At 37.7% G+C, this 16,096-nt stretch overlaps 1 protein-coding gene, 1 long non-coding RNA gene and 1 pseudogene across 8 annotated transcripts; 2 read left to right on the top strand and 1 right to left on the bottom strand.

The window, feature by feature from the left end:
• Window positions 1-397: 397 nt before the first annotated feature.
• LOC113333917 lies at window positions 398-6,276 on the top strand. Of its 3 annotated transcripts, none has more exons than XR_003352433.1 (6): window positions 398-607; window positions 2,430-2,511; window positions 2,866-3,721; window positions 4,673-4,917; window positions 5,008-5,112; window positions 5,518-6,276. It is a non-coding gene; the product is annotated as an uncharacterized LOC113333917 (long non-coding RNA). The 3 variants fall into 3 exon arrangements; XR_003352432.1 differs by having other exon boundaries at window positions 2,866-3,763; XR_003352434.1 differs by lacking the exon at window positions 2,866-3,721.
• A 1,895-nt stretch (window positions 6,277-8,171) lies between these two features.
• On the bottom strand, window positions 8,172-13,057 carry LOC113333920 (trichohyalin-like). Of its 5 annotated transcripts, none has more exons than XR_003352438.1 (6): window positions 12,482-13,057; window positions 12,161-12,343; window positions 11,832-12,014; window positions 9,388-11,711; window positions 8,696-8,884; window positions 8,172-8,597 (listed from the first exon to the last, which is right to left on the bottom strand). XR_003352438.1 is itself a non-coding variant. In XM_026580281.1 (6 exons), the coding sequence occupies exons 1-5, from the start codon at window positions 13,008-13,010 to the stop codon at window positions 9,403-9,405; spliced, it is 3,120 nt and encodes a 1,039-aa protein (XP_026436066.1). In that variant the 5' UTR covers window positions 13,011-13,057; the 3' UTR covers window positions 8,175-8,597; window positions 9,388-9,402. The 5 variants fall into 5 exon arrangements, 4 of the variants coding, with proteins under 4 accessions (XP_026436066.1, XP_026436067.1, XP_026436065.1 ...); XM_026580281.1 differs by lacking the exon at window positions 8,696-8,884 and having other exon boundaries at window positions 8,175-8,597; window positions 9,388-11,223; window positions 11,308-11,711; XM_026580282.1 differs by lacking the exon at window positions 8,696-8,884 and having other exon boundaries at window positions 8,175-8,597; window positions 9,388-11,343; window positions 11,470-11,711.
• A 314-nt stretch (window positions 13,058-13,371) lies between these two features.
• Window positions 13,372-15,869, top strand: LOC113333878 (annotated as a pseudogene).
• The last annotated feature ends 227 nt before the right edge of the window (window positions 15,870-16,096 follow it).

The raw sequence follows: 16,096 nt of genomic DNA, 5'->3' as shown, positions 1-16,096 counted from the left end.
TCTTCACCATTTTAACCAGTTTTCGTGATTTTGGTTTCTACTTTTTTGATTTTAGGTCATAACTTGTTTCAACTTATGATTTTTGGTTTCCAATCTGAGGTTTTAGGAGAAAATCGAAAGGAAAAATGAACTTGTAGATCTGGTTTTTCTTATGTTTGAGGGGTTAGGAAAGAGAACTAGAAGAAGACAAACGATGAAATCGAGATAATACGTAAAGTTAATTTGTTCAGTTAGTTTTATGCTGAATAAGAATAGAGGGTATTTTAGACAGATCCGAAAATTTGAGGCTTTTTTACATTAATTGTTTTGTTGGAATTTTCTTACACGCACGTTGGCAGTCCTGGGCTATAACGCGCGCGTTATCAACACAATTGGAAAGGACATGGCCTTTGGGCAATCCTAACCTATCTAAATATCCAGAATTGGAACAATGATGTAATGATTCGCCGAAACTCTCCGTGCATTTGGAGCCGCCGGTAATTTAAAAAAAGTTTTCTTCGCACTTTCACTGATTCCCTCTTAGGTGGAGGAAATCCGACGATTTGGGGAAAACGAAACCCAAACTCTGAAAAAAGTCGAATCCTTTTCTCAACAATCGTTTTCACCAGTAAGTTTTCTTCCTTATTTCTTGAACTTCTCATGTTTCTCTTTACCGAATTATATCACTGAATGGTATTTCGCCTCTTTTGGGTGACTTTAATGATCTTTTTTCTTAATTTTTCTTGACGATTATGATGTTAATATAATGAATCTTGTTTTTTTAGAAATGGGTTTTTCATGATTTTGCTTCTAAGTGTAATTTTAGGTGTTGTTTGTATGATATTCATAAAAAAAATCAATCTTTTTTTTTGTGTGCCCAAAACTGATTAGAAATTGTGGTGCAAATGAAACCGCTAGAAAATGAAACCCTCTTCTGTAACGTGAAATCAAGTCCTAAAATGATTTTGAAACACCAGAAATTTCCGTTAAAACCCCTACAGTGGAATGTTAATGTTGTTTTAATCTTTAGGTTTATATAATCTTTATACAGGGGTTATTAAATCGATAGATTTAGGTTTATGTGTGGAATAGTTATCTCATAATTTCATATTTTAGGTTGCGTTTGTTGGTTGGGATTTACAGATAGCTTCACTGTAATGCTATTTCGTTGCTTCTCAAAGAATGCGCTATACAGTTATTAAGTGGCGCAGTCCTTTAACTGTATTTTCTATGATTCTAGAGTTGTCCTAAATTTGCTTTGTCATGATCTTTTATCTTCATATGCTAAACATGTTGAATACTACAGAAAATACGTGTTCGTGCTCTTCTGATAAGTTTATTACACGTAAAATCCCTTTGCAAGAATACCACACAAGTTTAAGACTAAAAAGAGAACAGGCAAAAAGATACTTGGAATGATGCATCATTCTGAGTCCTCCAAGAACAAATTTCAATATAGAACATAGCCTTGCATAGGAAATAAAGCTCTTTTGGTTTCTTCTACTCGCCTTCAATCATTAGTTAACCAACCTGTTATGTGTTGTGGATGTTTAAGTTCATTTCTAAGGTAAACTTCATCATCAGTTGTATGAAACTACATCTGACGCAATATAGATGCAAAATACGTGGTGTGGGGATGATCCACTCTATGAATGGTAATGACTCTGGAACATAGATGTAAAATACGTGGTTCTTTTGTACATCACTACAGCATAGTTTATCATGAGACGATTACTTTGTACACTGTCACTGACAGTGGCAAAGCTAGGCCTAGATTGATGTGCTGGCCCCTCGGTCAGCCCAGCACATCCGCCTACCCTCTGACTAGCTATACACCACTTTTCTTATTCATCGGATTTGATCTCAGGACCTTCCCCACCCAAGAAATACTTTTGTTGGGAATTTTTCATTGATCTAGTAGCAACTGGAAGAAGACATTGTTGGTTTCAGTGGCAGCCAAGTACCCAAACAAACTTATATTTCTTTCTATAGTTGCAAAGGCTTGTATGGTATCTGAAAAACGCATCGAATCCCTAATACCCAGGCTCATTTTAGCTAACAATCTCTATTGGTGGAAAATTCATCCTTCGAAAGTTTTTATGAGCCTGAAGTTATTCAAAGATTAGAAAGCAGATGTTGGTGATCCATTGCTTTCCTTTACTTAGCTTGAGTGTTCTTCAGGTAGACATCAAGAAATAGTAATAGGTTGTTTTCCACATGGATTGTTCATGGAGATTATGGATAGCTTTCATATTTTCCATGTGCTTTAGAAGCTGATCACATTCCTGTAATCTTTGACAATAAGGTTCTCTGATTATTTTGCAACGTTTCCCTGTATCTGAAGTTCATGTGCTTTTCTGTTACGGATTGAGGATATGACTGTTATCACTATGAGCTATGTGTTCTTATATATTTGAAAAAGCTGTATTCTAATGCTGAAATTTTTCCAGACCGAAGGAACATGAAAAGTTCCGGGAAGGATTGCAGCAAGTGGCTAACATTTTCTGGAAACTGGCCTTTTCTTTGCAACGGGTACGATTTCGTCATACTTTTTCTTCCTCGTGTCCTTTATTTCCTTTTCACACATTATCTTGATATTGTGAATCCTTGTATAAACAATTGTTTCTCTCAATGCTGTTGTTGAGCTCGACCTTGTCTAGACTTGCCTAGAGTTTATTAGAAAGTTTTCTCCTGCTTATTCATCATATACATAAAGTGAAATTTCTATAATGTGGGGTTAGTTGGAACGTGGGTGCTAAAATGCATGTGCCCTCATGTCCCGCTAGTTTGTGTTATTGATTTTTATGTTATGTTGATTGGTTGGTCCGGACGAGCGCTACTTGCAACAAAATTCTAACAACTTCCGTATTTGGATACTTATCACAGACTCGGAAATGTTGTGAGACACGGGCCTTATGGATTTAGATAGTCCTGAGCAGACTCTTATTCCGAGGGCTTCAATTAATGACAAAGCTTGGCTTTTGTTCCTATGGCATTACGAAAATATATTGCTGACTTTAAACTATGCATGGATGAAAAAATAGTTTGTACGGATTATCCTAGGTTTTTTGTTTCCTATGATTACAGGCTTATTTATTTCGGGTTAGTCTATTATTCACATTGATGGTGCCCTGTAAGATAAGCATGTGCGTTGTTTGTCTAAGTCTGCCTCCTCCTTCTGCAATGTCCCGATTTGAATTTTGTTTCAGTATTCTTCTTTTTAAGTTAGTCTTCCTCCTACTTCTGCAATGAAAATCTTTTTTGTTTAGTATCTCAGCATATAATCTTTTTTCTTTTTGTTTTGTTTTTTTCATAGCTTTCTAAGACAGTTCTATTATATTTCTTACTTGTGATAGTTTACTGGTGTTCAATTTATTGAATGTAGTGCATCACGAGGTAGACTGAAGTAACAAATAAATAGGACGCTTAATATATGTTATGGTTTTATTGGAAACTAGATTTATGATCGGAGCTATTAAACATGCAATTGTTATCTACCAACTACTGAAGTATAGGAGTAGCTATTTCTTATTATTACTAGTCATGTAATGGATGGAAACCAATCACTGAAAATCTGCCGTCTACGCAAATAACTTGGCTAGTGATTGATCAAGAAGCAGCTGGGAGGCATAGGAATGCAACCAGAGATTGAAACACCGGATTGGTGTTCGTGAGATGATGCTTTCTAGGTGCTCCTTGTGTTCCAGCGTCTGAGATGTAAACAGTTAAGAGGAATGCTGTGGTAAACATACTAGTGATGTGCAGACTGGCGATTGAATAGTCAGTGAGTAGTTTAGATTGTTAAAGCATGAAACTCTTTATCTTTGGAATGGTGAACGCATTCTACTTTCCTAGTTCATTTTCATGTTCCGGTTATTCTTGTCATCGTCCTCTGTTAGTTAGGGAGTGTCCTAGGTGTCTTCTTGCCTTGCTTTACAAATTAGAGGTTGTTGTTTTCTCTTTTTTTCCCCTAATCTCCGTCTTGGTAATCAAAACTGTGAGGTTAATCTCTTATCAGTTATTCTGCACAAGCATAAAAATTTAGTTTTTTCTGTAAATGTGATGAGTTCCAGAAAGTGGAAAATTTCAATCAACAGATCGGTTCAATAGGATTTTCTGTTCTATGGCCCATTTGAGAAACATGACAGTTTTGTCCATAATCCACAAAATATTTATTCAACAGTTTTTAATATTAATTAAAGAATCAAGTAACATAACTTGTCATGAATTGTAATGTTCTGTATCTTCGGATAATCATCTGGCTTCTGCCTGGAACCAAATGCTATACAAAATCTTCTTATGTACTTCGAGTTCCTTGCATGCATGTACTACCAATCAACTGCGCCATAATACACGAGTAATATGTTATCAGTGAATGGGTTTTTGCATTATAGTGTATACATGTAGGTGTTGCACTACATATCTGCAAAGCAATATTAACTAAACGCCTGATTAAATTCGAAAACACCGAGTCAGGGAGCTTGACAGTAAGCTTGTTCGCATAAACTTAAGTTTAGATATGTGTAATCTAATGGCTTTATTACCCCTTTTGAGATTATAATCAACTTATTTTTAGTACAAAATCACTTATGCCACATTTACATGGTATTTTAGATGCTTTGTTTCTCATGTTATGTCGGAGAAATTCATTTGTTGACGTTTTCTCTTAGGAATCTTGGTTTATACTTTATAGGATTTCGGAGGCTTTGATTCTCATGGATAGGCTGTTCAGAGGGTTTAAGATTTTCCTTTTAACCTTTCTGAGTTGCACTTGATGGCCAAATGGAACTGAGAAGGTAGAAAACAAAATTGTGTTTCAGTATTTGACCTCGGGGATGAGAGTCGGTTTCTCAAAGAGCTCGAGGATGTAAAGGTTTTCGTGGACTTTGGTTTACTTCCTAGATCATATGTTGGAGTTTGTAAAGCTTGCTGGATGAGGTAAAGTTCTCCCCAGTCTTTTCCTTTTATATTGCCAGTTTGACTTACGCTGTATATCATATGGTTGAGTTGTTTTTGCGCTTGTGGTAGCTCTTCGAACTTGCTGGAGGACTTCAAGGAGGCTCTGAACCTCCAGCATTCCAGCGTGCTGCAAATGGGATAAGGGCGGAAGCTACGGTGGAGAGAAATGCTTTGGTTAGTACACCTTATCTCTTGTTAATCTTTTGGAATTTGATACCTCAACACCTTCTTGAAAGTTAACAAACTGTAGGTTTGCTATGTCTGCCTTTTGGATCGTGTCAATTTTAATCATCAAGTGGGATAATCATTAATCAAATCTAATTTTAATCTTCATTTATCGACTAAACGCTTTCAGGAAATGAATCTTGTTAAAGAATTTCTCTGATTAATCTAACCATCAAATAAACTCGTAGACCAATTCATGCGAGATAGATTTCATTCTTTCTGCAGAATCATGTGTCTGTACCGAACTCCTGGGCTTAGTTGCTTCTGTTGTATCTTCAGTTCTGTTTACATAGAAAATGTGACATGCTTTTGCTTTTACTCTTGTACTAATTTATGAAAGTTCGATTTTTACAGTCATGGTGGGAACTACCCAGTTTAAGAGCTGTCGTCTACTTCTAGGAAATGTTTGGCACAAAGAACTGTCTATCTGTTGTACAACGTCGCATTCTCAGGAAACTTAGGAGCAAGAAGAGATCCCGTAGTTGGAAATGCTGCGCCAAACCAGCACAGTCACATTCAATTGGCCACTTGACGAAAGTTGTCCCTTTTTTACCACAAAGGAATCCATAAAAGAGAATGAACAACATCTGAATTTGTCCTGTTTTTACTCGATGTGGATTCATACCCATTTTTGCCATGAGTATCCCTCAAGCAAGGCAGCTGATCAGTCATCGAAGAGTATGTGTTAATAATGCAGTCAGAAGTATCTCATTTCAAAACAATGAGGTGGTCAGTGCAGAAATTCGGAGATCTCATTTCTGCTCCGTACTCAATATTATGGGTCAAGTTCAGATCCAATTGTGGAGAAGAACCAAAGTAGAATGGTTACGCCTACTCAAAACCAAGGCGGGGAGCCGTATACTAATGAAATCAGATTTTCTAGTTTCCTACTCTCTTTTGTTTTTCATTAATTTCCTCCATATATCCATTTAGCTTGTAAAATTGTGTAGCTTGTCTGCGCTTGGAATATATAGTGTTGTTTTGTATATCTAGTGTCTGTACTTAGTAAAAACTCAAGAGAGCCTCAGAGATGATAGTGTTCTCTTCATTGTCCTTTGTATCACTCGAATGAAATCCATTTATGAGAAAATGCAGTGTTATGTTAAAGTTCAATTATGGTGTTGCAAATAGTTAACTATGACATTCAGAAGTCTCAGTTCTAAGTTCTGGTACTCGATACTTGCGCATCTTCTGATTCTCTTCGTCATGAACAATTATCATTTCCAATGGAGCTGTGACATTCAGAAGTCTCCTTTTTCCTGGTACTCACTTTAAAGACCATTCATTTAAGATAAAACATCAGATTTTATCCAAGGTAGACATTTCCCAGTCCTGCACACACATATAGCGGGCATCGCACAGCCGTCATTTCTAATGCTTCTTTTCCTTTCTTTTAGTAGATGTTTAAGAATGCTACTTCTTTGAATAAAAATGTTTTAGAAACATGGCTGTGATTAATGATATTTGTATTTCTTATTGTTTGATGCAGTGTCATGTATTTTATGGCTCAGAATTTGTACATTTGCTTGACGAGGATGATCTAGCCGTCATTCTTGGTGCACCGTGTAGACCTCGCTGCATTATTGACTTCATCTCTCAAAGCCTTCACTTGTACTTGTTACACTTGGAGGAGTCAAAGCGCAGTCTTGGTAATTCTTCAAAAACAAACACTGCTTCAGCATAGATTTTTCTGTAAATGAAATAAATACGCAACGCAGTTTTGGTTTCTAAAGGCTTATAACCATGGCTCTCTCTTCTCCATTAGTTGCAGGCAAAGCTGTGCTAACCATAAAAAGAAGAGCCATTTGTATAATTTCACCTGGTGGGTTCTCAATTTGGCACAAAATATGACGGTTACTGCAAGGCTACAGAAATTCCTACTGTGCTTAGTTGCATCTATTCTTGTAAATGTGGGAATCCTGCAGTTATGAAAGTACAAAAACACTTGGAAATGCAATTAGCAAACCAGCGAATTCCTCATGTACACATCTCGACCCAGAAACTGCGAAAAATTGCATCACTTGTCAATCAATCAAAAACGGCAGCTTGCAAACAAGAATAGAACAACTGGTAATGTAGTATTACAAATTAGAAGGGTAGTTCTGAATTCAAAACACTAAATCCAAGCATTTGAATAAGAGAATCAGTTTCTGAAATTCCACCTGATTTTGAGCAGAACCACATAATGAAAGAATCAAAGAACCTCCTACAAAAAGAACTATTAATGAAAGATCACCATTAGGTAGTAATCCTCATCACGGTGTCAGTAAACTTCCAGAGTAGATGATTTGCCTACGGTTTCTTGGATACTAGATACAAAGGTTTGAGAAGCAAGACCTGACAAATCTGAACAAATTGAATGGTATACAACAAATATAATAAGATTCAAAACCTTTGCATCTAGAGAGGAGGAGGTCTACTAATTCGCAGATGGTTTTGGCTGGCTAGGCAGTCTCAGCTTTGCCTTCTTCAGAATAAAATTATATTTCAAACTTAATGTATTACGAAAACTAAATCACACAAGAACTGGTAATGAAACAGACCCAAGAGACGCACCTTTCCGTAACCAGAAAATTTTGCAACACAGAATTCGTCAGACCCCAAGAAATGCACTCACGACACTAGATTTGGTTATTTATGCCGACTATGCAACAACAGTCAACAACCTTGTTACTAGTTCTATTGAAAAAAATTAAGAGACATTGCAATCCAAAAACATAAGGTGGTAATCTAGTTTTAGTTTCAGTCATAAGATTTTACACAAAACATTATCAGTTCCATGAGCTAAACAAGGGTTATTTTCCTCCATGGGCACCTACTAAAACAACCTGAAGTGTGACAACCATTATATGAGTTACTACATTATATGAGTTACTACATATTTATAGCAGCAATTCAGTAACCAGAAAACCAAGACACTAGATATCGTCTTTTAGCTAAGTTTGCAACACAGTCACCACTGCCTTGTTACTAGTTCTAATAAGCAAAATTCAGAGGAAAAAATAGAGTAATCCAGCTTTAACTTCAGTAATAAGATTAATTTTACGCATAACATTATCAGTTTCCTGAGCAAAACAAGGGTTGTTTTTTAACCATGTAGGCATCTCAAAACAACCTAAAGGGCAACTACCATAATACTCCGTATGGCTTATTACATTGCAGAGTCAACACACATCCAATGTACAGCTGGGTATATTAACCAGTTTTCCATTTCACATGTGTGCAAAATTAGAGGTTAAAAAGAAATGAAAGATTGCAATATCTAATGCAAAAAATTAAGGCCACTTAGCAGTTGTAGCTGGAAGGTAAAAAAGATCTTTTCCGTTTTGGTAGATGCTGAATAACTGCTTCAGTAGCTTCTAGTCATCAGCCGCTTCAGATTCTAATGTCTTCAACTGTCTCCATCCATCACAAACTTGGCAAAAGTAATACACCTGTTAAGAGAAAATATCAATCTACGCCAAAAGTGTATGAAAAAGAAAACCAAGAAAAGATACTACTACTGTTGATTCTTCTCATTTCCATATTGTACTTCGAAATAACTATGCACACTTTGCAGGTTGGCTTTCCAGCCCTGTATACGTGCAGCGATGAGCAGGAGAATAACTTGCTCCCACCATTCACATGACACCTACAGATATGAAATCTCGGGACCGCAGCAAATCATTTATCTGACAATTATTGAAAAGTCGACTACTAAACTTTCCTGGTCCACCCATCTCTGTTGATAATTGATATACAAAGTCCACAGTCAGTGCAGATACCGAAATTTCATATTTAAGAGGGAGGTAGCGTCGAAGCCAACTGAAACTATTTACAGAATCATAATATTGTATCTTCACTAACTGTATTGAGAATTTACAACCACAAGTTTGCAGTAGAGTTAATATTTAGACTGGGATATGAGAAAAAGGGTAAATGTCATTCACCCCTGACATATTTTTTTTCCTAAGAAATAAGTCTTCAGATGTTGTGATATAAAAGAAATAGCATAGATATTTATATGAACCAGGGAATTGTATATCTATATGATATGGCTATTTGAGATGTTGATAAAATAACCTATGAATTCCTAAGCAGAAAATGTAATAGCATAGATAGCTTATGAATGAAAACCAACAAGCTACCAGATTCTTGCAACATTGAACAAGCTAATGTATTGTAACAACAAAAACAGTAAACGAATTGGAAATAAAAGAAAAGTGCACAGAATTATTAATATACCTGAGTGTGTCATTGTCAATCGACCAATCCCTTGGGATATATTTCATCTTCGGGTATTTCCTGTTGATAGAGAGCACCAACAGCTTTCATACAAAACTCAGGGTCCTCTTCAACTGAAGAAAGCATATCAGCCTCAGAATTCCATTTCATTTTGTCTTTGTTCATATTCAAATTTTTCATCGCCAGCATATCCATTGAGTCACCAAGAGAATCTTCCGCGCCAAGACTATCACCACCGTCAATTGAGTCAGAGACCAAGTTCACGAAAGTCTTCTTACACATTTCCAGATCAGCTTGAGATGATGATCCATGTTGAGATGGTCTCTCTTCCAAACAGCCCCAACCCTTCCCTTCTTCAACATTCAGCACTTTCTCCTCGGCTTTCAGTTCATACGCACGAGAATCCTTGCTCCCTTCACCTCTGGTTTCAGCATTAGGTTTGCTCATGTTTTCATCTCTTTGCTTTTCACCAGTTTGAGTAATTTCATTCTGCAAACCCCGCGCTTCAGACTCTATCTTTTCAGAGTAACTCAGTTCTTGACATCTCAATATCGAACTTTCTTTTCCATTCCCCGGGACTAGGCTCACCAAATTAGAAATGCGTGTCTCAACACATCCAATTGTTGAATTTTCATTTTCCATTCTTTGGACTAGAATCTCCGAATTGGAACACTTCATTCTCCATAATTCAGTTGCATTCTCATCTTTAGAAGTACTCTTTCTAGTTTCTTCTACCTCCGCTAATTTATCCTGGAATTCAGTGCACTCTACCTTCTTCTTCTCAAGCTCCACTTTCATTTTCTCAGGATCTACTTTATTCTTCTCAAGCTCCATCTTATTCTTCTCAAGCTCTACTTCATGCTTCTCAAGCTCCAACTTATTCTTCTCAGGCTCCATCTTATTCTTCTCACGCTCTACCTCATTCTTCTCAAGCTCTACTTCATTCTTCTCAAGCTCCACCTTATTCTTCTCAGGCTCCATCTTATTCTTCTCAACCTCCACCTTTTTCTTCCCAAGCTCTACTGCATTCGTCTCAAGCTCTACTTCGTTCTTCTCAAGCTCCGCTTTCACCTTCTCAAGCTCCACCTTATTCTTCTCAGGCTTCTCAAGCTCCACCTTATTCATCTCAGGCTCCATCTTATTCTTCTCAAGCTCCACCTTTTTCTTCTCAAGCTCTACTTCATTCTTCTCAAGCTCCGCTTTCACCTTCTCGGGCTCCATCTTATTCTTCTCAGGCTCCATCTTATTCTTCTCAAGCTCCACCTTTTTCTTCTCAAGCTCTACTTCATTCGTCTCAAGCTCTACTTCATTCTTCTCAAGCTCCATCTTATTCTTCTCAAGCTCCACCTTTTTCTTCTCAAGCTCTACTTCATGCTTCTCAAGCTCCATCTTATTCTTCTCAGGCTCCATCTTATTCTTCTCACGCTCCACCTCATTCTTCTCAAGCTCTACTTCATTCTTCTCAAGCTCAACCTTATTCTTCTCACGCTCCACCTCATTCTCCTCACGCTCCACCTCATTCTTCTCAAGCTCTACTTCATTCTTCTCAAGCTCCGCCTTATTCTTCTCAGGCTCCATCTTATTCTTCTCAAGCTCCAGCTTTTTCTTCCCAAGCTCTACTGCATTCATCTCAAGCTCTACTGCATTCGTCTCAAGCTCTACTTCGTTCTTCTCAAGCTCCACCTTATTCTTCTCAGGCTCCATCTTATTCTTCTCAAGCTCCACCTTTTTCTTCTCAAGCTCTACTTCATTCGTCTCAAGCTCTACTTCATTCTTCTCAAGCTCCGCTTTCACCTTCTCAGGCTCCATCTTATTCTTCTCAGGCTCCATCTTATTCTTCTCAAGCTCCACCTTTTTCTTCTCAATCTCTACTTCATTCGTCTCAAGCTCTACTTCATTCTTCTCAAGCTCCGCTTCCACCTTCTCAGGCTCCATCTTATTCTTCTCAAGCTCCACCTTTTTCTTCTCAATCTCTACTTCATTCGTCTCAAGCTCTACTTCATTCTTCTCAAGCTCCGCTTCCACCTTCTCAGGCTCCATCTTATTCTTCTCAGGCTCCATCTTATTCTTCTCAACCTCCACCTTTTTCTTCTCAATCTCTACTTCATTCTTCTCAAGCTCTACTTGATTCTTCTCAAGCTCTACTTGATTCTTCTCAAGCTCCACCTTATTCTTCTCAGGCTCCATAGATAATTCAAAGCAGTTACTTTTATAAAGGTTCACGCTCTCCAATTCAATTACAGGTTCTCCAGACCCTTTTGTTCTTTCGACATTTTTCCCCTTTGACCCAATTTCAGCAGAAGCACCACCTACGATTGCATCAGCTGGATAGAAAATTCCCAATTAGTTAGACAATGCAATGATTCTTATTGTACCTGTGCGGGACTTAACAGATGAAACTATGAAATTTCTTAATTACCATAATTTATGTAAGAGTTACTCACATTCAAAGTTATCATTTGCAGCTGGTTGGTTACTTGTTTCACCACCTTCCATTAACATCTTCCACCGTTTCGAGGCCCTAGTTTCCCTAATTCCTGTCAATGATTTTGGTTCTCCTGACATTTTTTCAAGTCTTTTCCTCTTTGCACCAATTTCAGCAGAAGCACCACCTACAATTCCATCAGCTGGATAGAAAATTCCCAATTAGTTAGACAATGTTATGATTCTTATTGTACCTGTGTGGGACTTAACAGATGAAACTATGAAATTTCTTAATTACCATAATTTCAAAAATGCAAGCGAAACCATAATTTATGTAAGAGTTACTCACATTCAAAGTTATCATTTGTAGCTGGTTGATTACTTGTTTCACCACCTTCCATTAACATCTTCCTCCGTTTCGAGGCCCTAGTTTCCCTAATTCCTGTGAATGATTTTAGTTCTCCTGACATTCTTTCAACTCTTTTCCTCTTTGCACCAATTTTGACAGAACCAGCACCTACAATTCCATCAGCTGCATAAAAAAAAATCCCCAATTACCTAGACATTGCAGTGATTCTTACTCTTAGGGGACTAACTCAACAGGAAATTTCTGAATTGGAAGCAAACGAAACGAAAAGGGGGGAATGTATGTTTAGAGGAGTTTACTCACAGCTGGTGGAAGGATTACTAGTAGATGGTTGGTCCGTCAGCTGCCGTTTCCCCGGCCGTTTAGTGCAATTTGAATCAGATCCACTGTTCCTCTTCTTCTTAGAAAAATCAGATCCACTGTTCTTCTTATTCTTCTTCTTCTTCATAAGACGATTCTTGTTATGCAGAAAAATAGAAGTGCAATGTTGTTGACAATAACTTTTAGTCTTCATCCTGAAATTCTTACATCTCCATATCATTCCATCATTTCTACAACAACGCTCTTCGTCTGGAGGTAGGATGGATCTCTGCTGATCGGGAGCCTGCTTCCTCTTCTTCTTCTTCGTTAGATCTGGAGTACTGTCAGACCCAAGAAGATCATGATGCCACTTCTTCAGAATCGAGGGATTGTTTCTCAGAAAATCAGTATGAAACTTGTAATGTTTATCACAGAACTGTAGATGATTATCACCACTTAAAATCTTGCATATGTTTCCTCTGTATCTGCAAGCCTCTTGTTGTGCAGCAGCAGCCATCTTGCGAGTCTTCATGATGCCCTAAAAATGGAACACACGAGAAATTGGGGAAAAAACTATTATCAAGCTTCAAGTTAAAGTGTACGGAGTGAACGAGGTTTACCTACTTTAACCACAGGTTCACCAACTCCAGTTACTTTTTACCCTTGTCATTAAAGACTAAGACTAGACGACTATTACCAATCTAACCACAGGTTCAATAACTCGAGTTACTTATCACCCTTCTCATTAAAGACGGTGTCAGTCTCACAGGCACTCCATCACACTTATCCCAAGTAGTTATTAAACTGTATATATAGAGGCCGAGAACTCACTAATGAGATCATATCTGGCGGTGTATTTGACCTGGCTTTGAATATCTCCAAATGCAGGGACAATGGAACTTCGAACAGCAATCTGCCATAAGCTTCAGGGTTAGTTTTCACGAATAGTTGTCATTACGATTCGGTCCCTTTTCACTTTTCAGGATTTTATTTTTAAGAACGATTTTAAATTGTATTGTTTTTCTTCTTATGTGGCGGAGAATGGCCTCACATATACACCTGATCAGATTGTTGTTAGTAATGGTGCCAAGCAGTGCATTTTGCAAGCTTTGGTTGCATTTTTCTTCTGAGGTCCTTAGACTTTCTTGTATTCCTCATTTAGTCTTAGCTATATTTTTTTAAATTTGTAGCTCTTTTTTTTTCTCATTTCTTCTTAGCTTTGCAGCCTTCACTGTTGGAGACCGTTGTTGACTTTCCTAATTCCTCAGCTTATGTTTTTATTGACTTTGTTACTCAAACTTTACATGTCACCTGTTACAAAGGTTTTTGACACTACCTCTTTTATATTAGGTTATAATCCCAGCTCCATTTTGGGTCAATTATCCTGAAATGGCAGAAGCTGTGATTGTTCCTACTCTCATTTTTGACGATTTTTTTAGTAAACCCAGAGCTGATAAAACCTAAAATCACAGAAAAATCAAGGATACTTATTCTATGTTTCCCGTCCGATCCAACTGGATCTGTTTGTCCCAACAAGTTGCTGCAGAAAATTGTTGCAAAACATCACAGGCTGCTGGTATGATTGCAAACATGAAATCTATAATGAAAGACCTTTGAAGGTTAATAGTTTGAGTATTTTCTTGTTTTTCCTTTTAGGTAATATATATGAGCACATTATCTACGCGCCAGCTACTCATACAAGCTTTTGCATCTTTACCAGGCATGCGGGAGAGAACTCTAACAGTTAACGGGTTTTCTAAGGTAATTTAGTGGCAATCCTAAGTCTGTCCGACCTGTTAGCAGCTAAAATAATAATAATAATAATAATGTAAATGGGATTTGATCGACACTTTCTTGGTGCAACATCTGTAGGCCTTCGCAATGACTGGTTGGAGCCTTGGATATATTGCTGGTCCTAAACACTTCATTGCAGCATGTGATAAGATCCAGAGTCAGGTACCACTTTTAACTCTTGCTTTTCATGTTCCAGTTCTTGGAATTATAAATAATGTTGAATGCAGAATGGTACCACATTAGTTATTTCACGAGATGATACCAGGTCTGACAGATATTTGTTAACTGTTTATTCTGTACATGATCAAATTTGATTGACTCTGTAAATAAGTTCCTGACCACAAAAATTACGATTCGTCAAGTGTTTATCACCGCTTAATATATTCAGTGTTGATGCCTTGGGTTGTATCAATCTTCAAGGGGTTACCCAGCCTTCACCTTGTGCAAGGGCATAGGACCAAGATCGATCATGCATCCTACTAAGAAAATCATCATGACCAAAGGGATAGCTAGTGTTATCAAGACTCTTTTTGTAGATGTCATTCTGTTTAAATCCTTTTATATATTGCAAGTGCTAATTCATGCAATGGTCTCCAGATTACGCCCGGAGCTAGCAGCATTTCCCAGAAGAGCAATGTTATCCCGCACGACCTTGTGGGATGCCTTCCTGCAAAAGCGTCTTATAAGTCGTTAGATCACTATGTCCCACAACTAAAACCCAGATTTAGAAGACTTAGGGAAAATGGTGGGTCCCGAACTTAAAGTGGTGGGTCCCAAACTGAATGCAAGTCTAACCGTTTATAAGCTCATCCAACGTCTTAGAAACCGTTTTTGCGGGAAACCATCCCGCAAAGTCGTGTGGGATAGCATTTGTCTTCCCAGAAAGCATGAGTTGCTGCTCTAGGAATTGGTTATGCTGGTGGGGAAGCATTCACAGTTATGGTAAAAGCTTTCCGTGAGCGGGGAGTTTTTTGGTTGAAAACTTTCAAGAACTTCCAGGTGTCAAGATATCAGAGCCGCAGGTACAAATTTCGACTTCCCTCCCTCGTTTCCTTCCTCTTGCTAGCTAGCTTGATCCATTAAAGCAAACCACTTTTGGTGCAGGGAGCATTTTACATGTTCCTCGATTGCAGCTCCTATTACGGATCAGAAGCGCTGAAGGGTTTGGTATCAGCACGGACTCAGAATCACTCTGCTGGTACCTTCTGGAAAAAGGAATGGTAATAACATTGGATGTATCCCTGTAAGTGTCATTTATACATAGAATAAGGTAGTGCTCAGAATTCCGACACATCTATGTGGCGAACAAAAAACAGAATAAAATCAAATAGATGAACATCTACATAGGACACTGCTTGGAAGATCTGAGTGGCCTTATCATAAGATGATTTCCTTGAGACTTTTCTTCTATTGCTTAGTTTCGCCATTTAAACACCCGTATTTAACTTATTAAGTATTTAAATTTGCAGGTGGCGCTTGTTCCAGGAGATCATTTGGTGATGACAAGTGCGTACGAATGTCTTATGCGGCATCCCTATCAACCTTGCAAGCAGCAATGAAAAATATCAAGGAAGCCATGCCTGCAGTCTCTGTTTAAAATAAATTGAAGAGAATAACCCAAAAGGGGTGTGATTGATTGTTGTACAAATTTTAATGTGAATGTTTCTATGTTGTATCATTTTGCAACCAAAATAATAATTTTCTGTAATCTTAATTTTCTTTATCTAAAATGTAAAACGTGTTTTCTCCTAATCTTTTACAAGGTTTTCAGTTATTTACCATATATTTTCCAACAATCCAGTGCTTTTTGTTCTTTTACTGGAT

The sequence above is a fragment of the Papaver somniferum genome, unplaced genomic scaffold (assembly GCF_003573695.1).
Source record: "Papaver somniferum cultivar HN1 unplaced genomic scaffold, ASM357369v1 unplaced-scaffold_135, whole genome shotgun sequence".
Taxonomy (NCBI): Eukaryota; Viridiplantae; Streptophyta; class Magnoliopsida; order Ranunculales; family Papaveraceae; genus Papaver; species Papaver somniferum.
The sequence above is the reverse complement of the archived record's forward strand: the minus strand, read 5'-3'. Positions and strand labels throughout refer to the sequence as shown.